General features: G+C 33.0%; 1 protein-coding gene across 2 annotated transcripts in view; it reads right to left on the reverse strand.

The window, feature by feature from the left end:
* Nucleotides 1-10,773: 10,773 nt before the first annotated feature.
* The window catches only part of LOC131859400 (AT-hook motif nuclear-localized protein 14-like), a 76,113-nt gene continuing 72,353 nt past the window's right edge, over nucleotides 10,774-14,533 (reverse strand). For both annotated transcript variants that reach the window (XM_059213095.1, XM_059213094.1), the window contains 2 exons: nucleotides 11,216-11,353; nucleotides 10,774-11,133 (listed from right to left, as the gene is read on the reverse strand). In XM_059213095.1, the coding sequence (XP_059069078.1) occupies nucleotides 10,936-11,133; nucleotides 11,216-11,353 (336 nt within the window). In that variant the 3' untranslated portion in view covers nucleotides 10,774-10,935. The remainder of the gene's footprint in view (nucleotides 11,134-11,215; nucleotides 11,354-14,533) is intronic.

The following is a 14,533-nucleotide window of genomic DNA, read 5'->3' on the forward strand; positions in this document are numbered from 1 at the left end:
ATAAAATCAAACAAAACAATATAAAATAAAACCTTCTTTAACGCTAAAAAAAATGTTTTGAAACCTGAGAATATTTGTACTTAATTTTTTCTTTTCTTTTTTAAAGATGTTATTTGTTCTTACAAATTACTTGCTCTGTTTTTTAAATGCAAACCTAGGTACTTGTCGGATGGGACACCCAATCAACAAAGAGGAATGAAGTAAATACCTTCCAGTACCTCGTACAATGAATGAATGGTATGCATGCATACATCGCACATGGATGGGATACTCCTAGCCATTTTGCTCCCTGTATAGCCAGTGCCCATTTCGCCGAAGGCGATCCTTATATGAAGTGAACAAGCCGACTTTTGTAATGGATGGTCAATATTGCTTGAGTACAGATGCAAGATGATTGCAATTGTTTGGATCGTCGGATGACTTTCTAGCTCCACACATTGCGATTTGATGGGTAATATGGTCGAGCACATTCCTTTCATGCACTCGATGACACACTGCATTTAGCACCGAATATTGGAATGTGCATGGCCTTGAAGGGTTGTAGTATTTTCCCTGATCTATGGATTTTGCTACTCCATTTAACCAGCCAACACACATTAATATGAAGCACAAAACGGGCCATAGATGAATGAATCAGGCAACAAACATTACATATACCATAATTTTCAGACACAAGAAAACTTAAACATTTACAAAATTTGATCAAACCTATGTATGCAAGTATATATGTACATACATTTCCACAACCTTTGCTAGCATCCTCCTTGTTCGTGCCAAAATGGCAGCTTTGAAACAAGGTATGGACATCCATCAAAGCATGAAGGATAGAGGATTTTTGTCAAATATGGCATTTGCAACTGCTTTGGTACACATGTATGCAAAATGTGGAAGCAGACAAGACACACTGGTATCCCTAAAATGTGGTCTTAGGGACTGCAATGATCATAGGAATTACACAAAATGGACTTGTTGAAAAAGCTTTAGAGACTTCCAAGCAAATGCAATTAGCAGGTGTGAAGTCAGATTCCACAACATTTGCTAGCATCCTCCCTACTCTCGATAAAATGGGAACTTTGGAACAGATTATCTATATCCATCAAAGCAATTTGGAAGGTGGATTTTTGTCTGCTTCGAAATGCTCTAGTAGACATGTATGCAAAATGTGGAAGCACAAACAAGGCTTGTGGACTGTTTGACAGAATGCCTCAAAGAGCTTCAAAGAGATGTCATCTCATGCAATGCATTGATTGCAGGATATGTAAGCAATGAATTTGTTGAGAAGGGTTTAGAAAATTTCAAGAGATTGTAGGATATGTAAACAAAGAATTTGTTGAGAAGGCTTTAAATTTTTTCAAGAGAATCGAATTGGCAGGTGTAAAGCTGAATTATTTGTCAGGATATGTGCCAAAATGAAAGCTTTGGAACAGGGCATATACATCCAAACCGAGAAATATTTACGAAAGAAGAGAATGCCAGTAATACCCAATTTTCTAGAAGTATCTAGATTTAAAAATCTACAGCAGCTAGAAAGTTTTGGGAAATAGTAGCATTGTCTTGAAGAAAGTTGTAGTCCTCTGTTTGGCCTAATGTGAGTCTCAGACATATCAAATAAAATAAATAAATAAATAAATAAAAGAGGAAATAAGAAAAAGTAAAGATTGTTTAGCATTTGTCCAAGTCAAGAAAGACTTGAAATCCCCCTCTGCCTCGGTGCCATGGCCGATGCAACCTGTTCTTGGCAATCTGTGTGGACCTATGAAACATTGAGATAAACCCATGATTGATCTGTGAGCTTGCATTGTGGGTGAAACCCCAGATAGTCATAGAACAAAATCTATTTTCAAACATGATAAAGGGAAGATGGGCAATGATCTGAAACTTAGCAAAGGACAAAATGAAATTAGCCAAAATGGCAAAACAATGAAAGGACACGTGGGCTTGAGAAGTACATTTTTTTGACACGTTACATTTGTGTCTCTTACATGTAGGCTCTGCTTCTTTTCCTGCAGTCTCCTGCATACCTACATGCCAATTCCCAGAAACTAACAAGTCCATTTTGTACATATTTTCCAACCATACCACTGTCTCCTACGCCAAGCTATGCCCTCCATATTTTGAAGATTTTTAATTTTTTTTCTTGACAATTTTTAAAATTTAAGTAATTTTTTTCGTTGTCAGTATTCACTTTTTAAATCAAAGGGATATGAGAAGGAAAAATATAAATATTTAAATGTATTATTTAATTTCACAAATTTTTTTAGTAAAGTGTTTGATGAATGTACACATACACAAATGGAGTTTAATTAATAGCTTTTGATGAAGATTTTTTTTTTTTAGGATTTAACTGTATTGTCAATAATGATGCAATGTCATATTGGGTGCTGCAAAATTTAACTTGACGCATTTGAAATTTGTGCTATTGTTTTAAATAATTTTATATATTTAATTTTTTAAAAATATATCTACATATTGCAATAATTTAAGAAGTTTGTTTATGAATCCATACTGTAAGTGTCAATTTTTTTAAAGTTATCTTAAGACAACCTATCTATTTGATTCAAATAGTACCCCATTAATTTATAACAATTAACATGTAACACACTTAAATACACAATTTAAAACAACAATCAACATTTTAAAAAATAGTCAAAACAATATCAAAGAATTTACTACATTTACAACACCCATAATACCATATTTCATATAGACTACTAAAATACTTTAGTTAATTGTGGTTTTCCAATTCTTGAGAAATGAAATTTATATGTAACTTATGAATACTTACCTATTTTCATCTTGAATTCATATCTCAAAATATATATTCATCTTGACTACATATTTTACTTGAAATTATCTATAGCCATCACCCATACTATTCACTTGGTTTTGGTTTTGAAAAAAAAATAATGCATAAAAAGAAAAAAAATGCTATCATTTATAATTACATAATCACATTCTACAATTGATAGTGACAAAGACTTGAAATTCAATTCAATTGTATTCTAGTGACAAAGACCTAATTTTTACAACCCTAATTACATCATTGCCACCAAATCGAACCACATTCATCGAATGGCAAACAAAATGTTTCTTTGTTTAAATTAATTACTACTATAGCTAATTGTGGCGGTTTGATAGTTTATTGAGTTATGAAATTCCATGTTATTCAATTGATGTACATTTGTATATACTTTCTCCTTTCTATTTGAAGGTGTTTATTATTTGAGAAGGATGAGTTATTATTTTAGATCAATGGTTCAAAGTTCACAAAACTGAATCCACACAATTACAACTGTTTGATTTGTTGATTCGTACTCCTCCTCGTTGGTTGTGCGTGCAAAGTGTGAAGAACTTCAACAAGAATGGTGTAATATTGTTGGAAACATATTTTCTATTTTATTTCATATCAAAAAGACATATTAAACATCTTGGTGTCCAACCTACTACATTATTGATGGTGAAAAGATTGGCTCATTGCATTAGTACATAAAGGAAATGGAATATCTTATCTATCAAATTTTTTATTGTTCAATAAAAGATTGCATAGATTTCACACATACTATGTTCTCCATTATATATTCATTGCGAGCCTCTGTTAGGCATATAATCCACCAAATTTTTCCCTAATCTTTCCTTTCACATAATAAGGTGGCTTTCAAGAAAAAAGGTAACAAAATGATGAGATAATTTATTTACTTTAAAAAGTTATGAACTACAATTGCATAGGCAAATAGTAGTCATTATATATTTCATTAAAGTATTTAATGTTAAAAAGAGATTTTTTCCTTAAGCCAGCAAAAAAGGAACTTTAAGGTTTTGAAAGTAATAAAAACATGGTTTATATAGAATTATGGTATTAAATTATGTGATCATATCTGAAGAGAAGGGAATAATTATCTCTAAAATTTTGTCATAATTGAGATAATTACAAAATCAGGGTATCTTTGATCAAGTTTAATATATTATAAGAAAATATGTAATTGATATGTTGGATTTATAAGGAATAAAATTTTAAAAAAGGAACTAAAGAGATTTGACACTATAAATATATCAATTACAATGTGAATTTCAAAATAAGTTTGTTATATGAATTTGGACTGTGGAATTAATTTAATAACATACAATTGTATTTAATTGATAATTGATTTTGATAGAATAAATACTTGAATATAGTGTTCATATATTTATTTGAAAAAAATCAAATGGATAATGAGAATATGATTAAAGACCTAAGTTAATTGGACTACTATGCAATTAATAATCTAATAAATGGATAAATGAGAGTTTGAAGTTTTTGTTTAAAGACCTAAATGACTAGTAGCACAAAATTTATGCATTAAGTGATAGTGTCATTGGTCATTAAGAATGCTTTAAATATGTAGACTCTAAATGGGATCAAGTATACCTCATGGACGCCCTACATAATGTGGCACATGGATTTATCTTCATGATACAAAGGTTTTTATTATTATTTTTTATTATTATTTTTGGAAGGATGCACAATTGAGTTGAACCTATCATTTCTCCATTGAGAACTTTCTTTCACAAATAACATCATTTGCTAAATAGCCTAACACTTGACCTCACGTACTACAAAAATGTTTGCAATTAGAAGACCAAAAATTCTCCTAATTAACCTTCCACACCTCTTTGGCGTACCCATTGCACACCAAGGTGCAATTGCTAGTTATTACTAATATTATGATTAGAACTGATAATGAAATGAACGATGTTCTTATTTATTTATTTTTTTAGATCTATTTACTTTTCACTTATTAAATGATTCAACTACAAAGAAGAGATGCAATTTAACTTTATTTTAATAAAGTTATTTGTTTCATAGTTTGGTGCAAGTGGTGGCTTGTTTGTGGGCACATCATGGACGTACGGGTCTGTTTTGGCTCCAAAATGACAGTATGGATTGACTAACACACATGTTAGTTGCGCGTTTTACACCATTGATTTTGCAATTAACAACTGTGATTGACTAACCTTTCGCTAACACGTTGTACAAAAGATTCGTTTTGAAACCAGAATAGATGCAACCTATTCACATTCAACTTCTTACAAGGAACACACACCAACCTACTACTCAAGCATTGAACATAAAGTATTAAATGTCCTCCTCTAGATCGTATGAATTACAATATTCATTAGAGCTATTAAATGTCCTCCTCTAGATCATATGAATTAGTAGCCCTGCTCAATAATTACACTCCACTCCACATCCTTTCACACGATTAGACTATGTACTCTAACTTTGAATGCACCCGAAATAAGGGGGTTGTGTCTATTCTGGCTCCAAAAAAGACGAATCTGTCAGAGTAACAAGACGTGTTAGTCAATCGCAGCTGTTTATTGCAAAATCGACGGTGTAAAACGCGCGACTAACACGCGTGTTAGTGACAGGTTAGTCAATCACAACCGTTAATTGCAAAATTGACAGTGTAAAACGCGCATGTGTTAGTCAATCCGCATCCGTACTATTGTTTTTGGAACCAGAATAGACGCGTCCCGCCCAAATAAAAGAACTGTTGAAAGCCGATATTAAATGAAACTCACCTAAGCTTCACCGACCATTTCTGAACAATTATAAACATCTGCTTTATTTCATTTTATTCTTGTTATTACTGGCAAAGGCGTGGCCATAATTCACAGGCTGCCAGTTTTGCAAAATCGGTGTATGGTGGCATTACTAAGTTTGGGAAGTAAAGATTCCACATTTAGTTTCTTCGTAGCAGCTTCAGGAGACATTATTGCAAGACACAGATGATAAAGTTACAGTGCAAGGACCCATGTGTACCTAGAATTTAGTGGCCTTAAAACTGTTTTCTTTTTTCTTGGTGTTTACAGTTTTCTAGGAGTTACACGTAGAGATGGGTTTTCTGGTGAACTTTTATGGAGTTTTGAATGCCTGCTTCAAATGCTATTATATGTTTCTCAGGCGCCTCTAGCCTACAATTACACCAAGTATCTTAATTTCCTCTATCATAAATTTGCATTATTACAATCATAGAATAAATCTGTTACTACCTCATTCACTTAAGTTGAACTAGCTTTAAATTTATCCTACCGCACATTTTTACTTGAATATAAACAACAAAATTAACACAAGTATTGTGAGTTCTTTACATGCAATTTTAGGTGAAATATATTACTTTCCCATCCGTATGTTCGAACACCATATCAACTCACTTCTTTTTGTCTTTCATGAGAGAAGACCAGTAAACAATCTACCTAGTCTTTTTCATGGATTGTGGAAACTTAATAGCTTCTAATCTACCTGATCTTTTTTTTTTTTTTTTACAACAGAACATTACTTTTTTTGTTTTTGTTTTGTTTCATAATAGAAAGGTGACTCTTCATAGTGGTACTACATATGTCAGTAGTGCATCATATAAGCAGAGGCCTTGACTTAACTTATATAAATTGTATAGCCATCTTAATAATTAATACAATGCATTCATTTTATTAAGTTGTTTTATTTATTTAAATTTTAGTTTACTAAATATTTCTCACATGGAGGATAATAAAATCAGTTTATTACATATTAATTTTTAAACCAGAAGCAAATCAAAACTATTATATTTCCTATTTTGTAAATAATAAAGTAATTCTTTCTAGCTTCTATTATGCTTTCTTTACACAATATTTACTTCAAAACTCATAGAATCTAACTATAAGGAAACAGTGAATGGTGCATAAGAAAGCAGAAATTCCAAAGAAGTATACATTCCAAGAAGTAATCTTACTATTTTATTACATAATGAACCTTCAGCTGCATAAACTACCATTTTCAGAATAACAAAATATATCATAAACTCTGTTTTCAGAATAATCATTCAATGGGAGAATCACAAAAAGAAAAGAAGACTTATTCATTTAATTAATCCATAAAACCCTTAAACACACATTATGAGATAGCTCTTTAACTACCATTTCTTGTTAAACATTTGATTTCTTATACAAGTATACTAATGGAAAAATAACTTACAAAGGGCTTTCTCTTTCATTACACAATAATTCCCTTTAACTAAACACTCCAAAGTCTCACAAGCATACATGACAATGGGAAAACACAAAAACAAGGCTTGCTCTCCTCCCATCCATAATGGCATCATGGAGCCTCGTAAGCTCTAGCCATACCCCCGAGCAAGAAGATTGATTTAGATCCAAGATAATGGGGTCTCACACACTCCACAAATTTACTCTCATCAACTAAAACCCTTACATAACTCTAGTAGTTTTCTACACATAAACACTACATACTAGACTTTGCAACTAAATCTCAAACTTGCAATCAATAACAAAATGGATTAGAGGAAATGGAGAACTTATCTCTCTAAACCTTTGCATTTTTTCCTCCATATGTCCAAGGATGGACTCCTTCCTTCTCTCCAATCTATCTTCTTTCTCAAAATCCTGCAAGAGTTCTCCAAAATGGAGAAGTGGGTAACAACCCATTCTCTCTTCCCAAACCCAATATACTAGAGATTAACTTGGAAGACTTGGATAGGAAGGTGACACATGTCACGTGCCCATCCTCTCCTCCATGAGGTTTTTTCTTCATTTAAGAGGAGACAACAATTAGGACACCCCATTCCCCAAGTCTTCCCTCATAAATGAGGTATGGTTGGTGGGGTGGGTACCCTCAACTTATCTATCCTCCAAATTCGTCACTCATCTTATTAAGGACTTTTGGAGAGTGAAATCAAGTCCAAAGGCCTTTATTGCATGTCCAATAGGCCCCCACCTCAAGGGTATAGACCTTGGGGGTCTATTTTATAATTAAAACATGACAATTGACCCAAAAAGACTCATTAAGGACCCACAACAATAAACCTTATAAACACATCTATATCTAATAATAAAATTGCATTTTCTTCTAACTAATCAATAGTTGATCTTATAACCTTACATTGAGGAATTTGATTTGAAATACGTATTTCTCCCTTAGTCCATGTTACTTTGTTGCACATAGCAAACACATTCAAAATCATAGTTAGACCACAACAATAATTTATATTATTTGCTATTAATTTTCATCATGTTTACCAAAAAATATCAAGAGTATTGACATATAATCAGATCATTTATAATTTCATGATCTATATAACCATCTATTGAAGAAAAACATGCAATAATTGGAATTGTATTAGTTATATACAAGGCAGGGTGTTGCATCCCCCTCCCCTTATCTTCTACTTCCTCCTGGAAGTCACTACAATTTAGGAGAATAATTTTGACTTTAAGAGCACATATAAATGCATTAACATCAAATCACTAATCAAGTTTGATGAAAAGCTTAAACCTTTAAGCATATACACATGTAAGAAACATTCATTTGATAATTGAGTTATTCATAAATTTAAAACAAATTTCTTTTTCTAGAGATTAAGTATCTTTTATGTACGTCACCCATATGGTTAGCATCGTCTACATAAATTTTTAGGAAACCATCTAAGTTACACAATTTAATATCAAGCAACCTTAAAAGTTTTGTTTATGCATCATCCTTTCATTTCATTATAAACATCACTCATGATGTTTGTGTCTTTAGAAAGAATCATATTTCTCATATCAAATCGCATCTCAAGGAAGATTAAAATCATCCACTTGTTACCATATTTACCACATATTGCATAATTAATCTAGTTCACAATTGCTTATACTCAAAATAGCATCACGATAGCCATACATGATTCACAATACATGACTTACACAATGGGTTTTATGAGGATGAACAACTATTGATACCATAAATATAAGGAAAGATGGTCTCAAGGCCTTTCTCTAAGGACCTCTCCATACACTTCCTTGTACCTTCCTTTCATTTGTGTAAGGGGTTAGCCTCCGAAAGAAAGATACTTCATATGAATCTCATAGGGGGAAATGGATTCTCAACTGTCCCATGCCAGTCCCATTAACCACCCTTATCTGCATAAAAGTATTCCCCAGCGCATCTACTCTCCTATACAACGTGCTAGGGACCCCCTTGGAGTATAGCAATTTACAAATGTCACATCACAACAATTATGCCAACAGTTTATATATCATGAAGAAAGTTGCAAGATAAGAAAACAAAGTTTCAAAGAGCCAACAAAAGAAGTTTAAAAACTAGAAATAAGAAAGAAAAGTAGAAAGTATAGATCGATTGGAGCTCCATTATAACATTTCAATGTTAAATAAATAAAAAAATTGAAATTAATTAAGTCCTTGAGGCAAATGGACTATGAAAAACTTCCAATGGCTAAATAACCTAAATGAAATAAATACAACTGTTGGCTTAATATTAAGAAATAAACCATTGATAAATAAGTCATCAATAACTTTCAAACTTAAAAAGTTTCACATTACATTCACTATGTAGCTTTGCTTAAGCCACTTGAGGGGAGGAGGGGAATGGTGGTCTCTAACCACATTTAATAATAGCATGTTGAATCAAGGTGGTTTCAAACCACATATATATCAATTGTACCATATCATGATGATCATAATCCATAACAATGATGTATCCAATATTCATTCCAAGGTTCATAGAAATTCATCCTCAACCCATGGGTATATATATTAAGGACTAGGTTTACACTACGAATCAACAAGTGTGGTTCTACATGTGGGGAGTCTATAGGGAGTGTATATGTTAAAATTAGATTATAATTAAAGACTGTTGACTTTTAATATTGATTAAATTAGAAAATGATGCTTGTTTTATGTAGCAATTAAAATGCAAATAAATTATTTATTTTCTATTATTTGATAATAAAAAAATGCACATCTTAACACTGTAAACATCAAAATAGGAGTTAATAAAAATAAGAATCAAGTGTTGTTACAAATTGCAATCATTCACTTTTAAAAAATGAATGAATGCAATAGTTGCACGCAAGAACTAATAGAAGAGGAACCTCCAAAATATATGTCTAACAATGTTAAAATAATAAATTTAAGATTAATAATCAGAACTGAAAATTGAATAGTTTATATACAAAACTTAAAAAAAAGTCAAAATAGAGAATAAAAACTACTACCTTCTAATATGCCAAATGCAAGTCACTATATTTTGAGTGACATAATCAACTATATTATAAAATCAAGGAAAGCATCTCACAAAAATATAAGAATATTATTAATATTAGAGATTAAATTCTTAACGTAAACTAATAGTAAATTGTCAAGAAAGATACAATTTGATTTATGAGATTTCCTAAATGCCTATATGAAAATCATTTTGATGATATTGATTTGATCTATGAATAAAATTGAATCTATAATATAACCTTAAGGAAATATGAAAGTTGGGTTGGACTTATATATATCAATCATACATTTAATTAAATTATTTAAAATATTATAATTTTTTTTATTTTTATAAAAATTCATTAAACATTAAGATAGTTTATAAAAACATCAAAAGGAATCTAATTGTTTTACATTGCAATACATGACTTTAATATTAAAGTTCAATGGTTGAATATTATACTTTTCAAAGTAAAAACAAAATAAAGAATTATAAACAAGATGAATAAACAAAAGTAGAATTTTTTAAATTAAAATAAAATAATTCTTAAATAAAAATTCATATATATGTATCCTTCTATATATGATATGGTTTGATATTTCTAGACATTTCTTAGATTAGATTCTTAGGTCTACTTTTTGTTGCATCCCATCACTTACAAAACCGTCCAAAACTCATACATATATCATAATAGTGTTAATACCAAGTTAATTCCATAAACATAACATATAAATATCAATGCAACCATATCATAAATAAAATGAAACCATTAAATTTACAACTTCTAAATTATTTAGCGATTATAATATTTGACCTTTAATAAATTCACCATTAAATTCATGTATATATCAAAATTAAAAGTGTTATTACAATCTAAACATTACAATTTCGCCTTTGTCCTATTTGATAATTGTTCATAAGCGTGCCCTTGTAGTTTGTTGGAGATTGCCCTCATTTGTGCCATTAGCACTGTATGCTTCTGTATTTGGTTGCCCTGAAATGGAGATAGGAAACTCAGTAGTAAGTGCTCGTACATTATCAATGTAAGGTCCTTTATCTCCAACTTCTCCTGAGATATATACAGCGTTGGAGGAGAAAACACCAACAAACACCTGCAAATAACAATCAACTTAGAAACCCTGTTCAAAAAATAAACCATGTGTGATTCTAAAAACAAAAGACTAGAGCCATCACCTCTACACAGCTTGCTGCAATAAGGAGTCCTCCAACTATGCCCTTAAAAATCTTACCATCTGGATGTACCAATGTAACACGGATGCCATTATTCTCCTTTGTATAGGAATGTGACAAAGAAAGAATTTCAAACTCTCCCTGAGAAAATTGTATACAGAGTTAGGACCAAAACTAAACAACTAATAACCAAGAAACATAAATTTAAAACACTTTATTCTGAAAATTGTAACACTGCACCATATATATATATATATAACAAAATATGCTTCAAAGAAAACAAGCCAGCAATTCATAAAGAAAACTAGAGGTAACCTTACAGCCGAAACCATCAAAAGAAAGAAAACCAGTATTACAATTTTAAGATAAACGAACATCATCAGACCATCCCTGGAGATGCAGAATCATATTAAATTAAAAAATATAAAATTATAAGGAACAACTACTCCAAAGATTCAAAGAAAAATAAAAAAATCACATTTTACAGCTATACAAATTTAATTCACAATTAAGAACCAAGCAATATCTCGATAGAACATAATTGTATTAAAGTATTAAACAAGTCACGTTGTACAAGAACTGTGGTCAACATTTGAAAAAGTTCTAGACTGTGAAATTATTTTTCTAATCGTGGTCTTTGAAAAGACACTTTAATTCATTCATTTAACTTCTCTCAAGCAAAGTTTAAAGCTTTGCCTGGAAAAGAACACGTCACCGTGGGGAATCAATAATTGCAAATGTCAGAAAACAAGATGTTTGTTTAATAACCTATTAAGAGTGAAAGGTGTTAAATTTGTGCCCTAGTTCAGTAATCAGATTTGTCACATTTAATTATTTGTTAGCATTTAATAAACCATAATCAAGTAAATCCAAGAATGAAACAAGAGAGCAAGAGACAAACACAAATACCCTGGGAAAACCTCCAAGGAGGAAAAACCCAGCACTAAAGACCCACAGGTCAGATTATGTATTCAATCTTAATTACACAAATACAATACTTAGCTTGATTCTCCAGATCTGATCCCTTTTAGTATATCAGATCTGCACTTCTAAACTAAGTCACAGGATATGGCGATTTTCATGGACGAGGTTCGATTTTAATTTAATGTCAAACTTCTATAAAAAAAATCGAATTTAATCGAATTTCCTCTATAAAGCACTGCTATCCGCCTCTAAACACAACTCAACTGGTCGTGGGTATTCTTTATATATGCTTTGTATCTATTGGGTCATGGGTGTCTGCAACTGCTGGGTCGCCCTCGAATTTTCTCCAACAAGGATCGCTATTCTGATAATTTATTAGAGGTCTACATATATTTATAAATAAACAAAATTATAGAAGACGAATTTTATCCGAATTTTTTTTCAAATTTTTCCCTTGTCGAATTTCATCCAAATTTCATGGCTGTCGAATTCGAACGATGGAGTTGTGGATGCTCGGACTATCCAAAATGCACAACCTGTGGTTCGGTTTGCAGGACAAAATCCTCCACCTCAAAATAACACAAATGTTCCTCCTAATCAAGGTCGCATCACATCTCAGGATGAACCAAGACCTCGTCCACAAAAACAAAAACGTACATACACTCCCTTAGGGGAACCCATTGAAACAGTGTTGCGACAACTCCTTTCTCAGAATTTGATCACTCTACCTAAGCTATCCAACTATGAGCCTCAGGTCAAACCAGCATGGTGGAGAGATACTGAACATTGTGAGTTCCATCAAGGACGAGGACACAAGACAAGTAATTGTCATCGATTGAAAGATCTCATTCAAGATCTTATTGATCGAGGAGAAATTGAGATTGAAGGACATGATCCAAAAATGACAAATAATGATCATTTAATGTTTAAGAATCCACTTCCATCACAAGATCAAAGGGGTCCTTCCACTTCCCGGCGAGGCACTGATACCACTGATTATACGCAGGCTGCGTATAACTACACTGTAAATCACCTGTATGATGCCAGTGAACAAATTGCAACCATAACCTTCAAAAATCCCACCTCAAATTGCAATGTTGTTACACGTCGCGGCAAAGTTACCATAAAGGCAGCTCCACAGGGCACCACCTCTGTCCCGAAGCAATACAATCTTGTGGAACAATTAGACAAAACCCCTGCACTTATATCCATTTTGGAGCTTTTGCGTCTGTCACCCTCTCATAAAACAATCTTGGATCACGCACTCCAAGAGGCGTCAGTCCCTGCAAACCTAAACACGGACCAATTTCAAGCCATGGTTGGAACTCTAAAGTCATCACCTTGTCTCACTTTTTCCGAAAGTGACAACTCTTCGTTCCAACAACCTCATAACGCCTCACTCCACATTGAAGGCTTTGTCAACCAACACAGGATCAAGCGAGTCTTGATAGATAATGGAGCAGGCCTAAACATTTGTACACTACAGTTGGTCACAGCATTGGGATATACACTAGAATCAGTGGATCCTCGCAAGAAGATCACCATCAAGGCCTATGATGATGCAGAGCGTTCATCCAAAGGAGCTGTGGTACTACCCATCCGAGTGGGCCCTGTGGTAAAACACATAATTTGTCAGGTTCTGGACCTTCCTCTGCCATATAATCTATTATTAGGGAGACCTTGGATACATGCCATGCAAGCTGTTCCATCTACCTACCATCAATGTATCAAGTTCCCACATAACGGGGTCGAGATCACAATCCTGGGCGATGCAAATCCCTTTGCATTTTGCCATAATATCAGCCATCAACCAGAGATTACCGTTCCTAATAATAGAGAAGCCATTTCCTCCACATCATATATAAATCCCGCCTCTCTTGCCAGTTCAAACACCCCTATGCCCAAGCAAGAAAAGCTAAAGATGAAAGTAGCAGAGGAAGGTCCTGGAGAATATAACTTGAGTCAGCTCTTTTGTGTGGGACAAATGCCCACTTCTCCTAGAACACATGGTAAACCACAGCAGTTGCTCCAGCAACCACTAATCACGCCAGCATGTGCCTTAATGCCTTTCATCCTTGGAAAGAGTCAAGAGGAAGAAACACAAGATGAGGACCTAGCGGACTGGATCTATAAAGATCCCATCACCACTGACAAACCGCAAGTTACACTTCCTACGGAACAATATGGCAAAGGCCTCCTCATTATGCAAAGAATGGGATATGATGGTCAGAGTGCTTTGGGATACTGCAAACAAGGACGACATGAACCACTGCTGCCAGAGTTCAAGCCCAAAGGTAATACAGGCCTAGGCTTTGAAAAAGAGATCCTTCCTAAACTCAGATTTAAAGGAAAACCTAGCAAACCATTTTGCCCACCTACTGTAAAGAGGACACCTTT

Source organism: Cryptomeria japonica, chromosome 10, assembly GCF_030272615.1.
Source record: "Cryptomeria japonica chromosome 10, Sugi_1.0, whole genome shotgun sequence".
NCBI classification, from domain to species: Eukaryota; Viridiplantae; Streptophyta; class Pinopsida; order Cupressales; family Cupressaceae; genus Cryptomeria; species Cryptomeria japonica.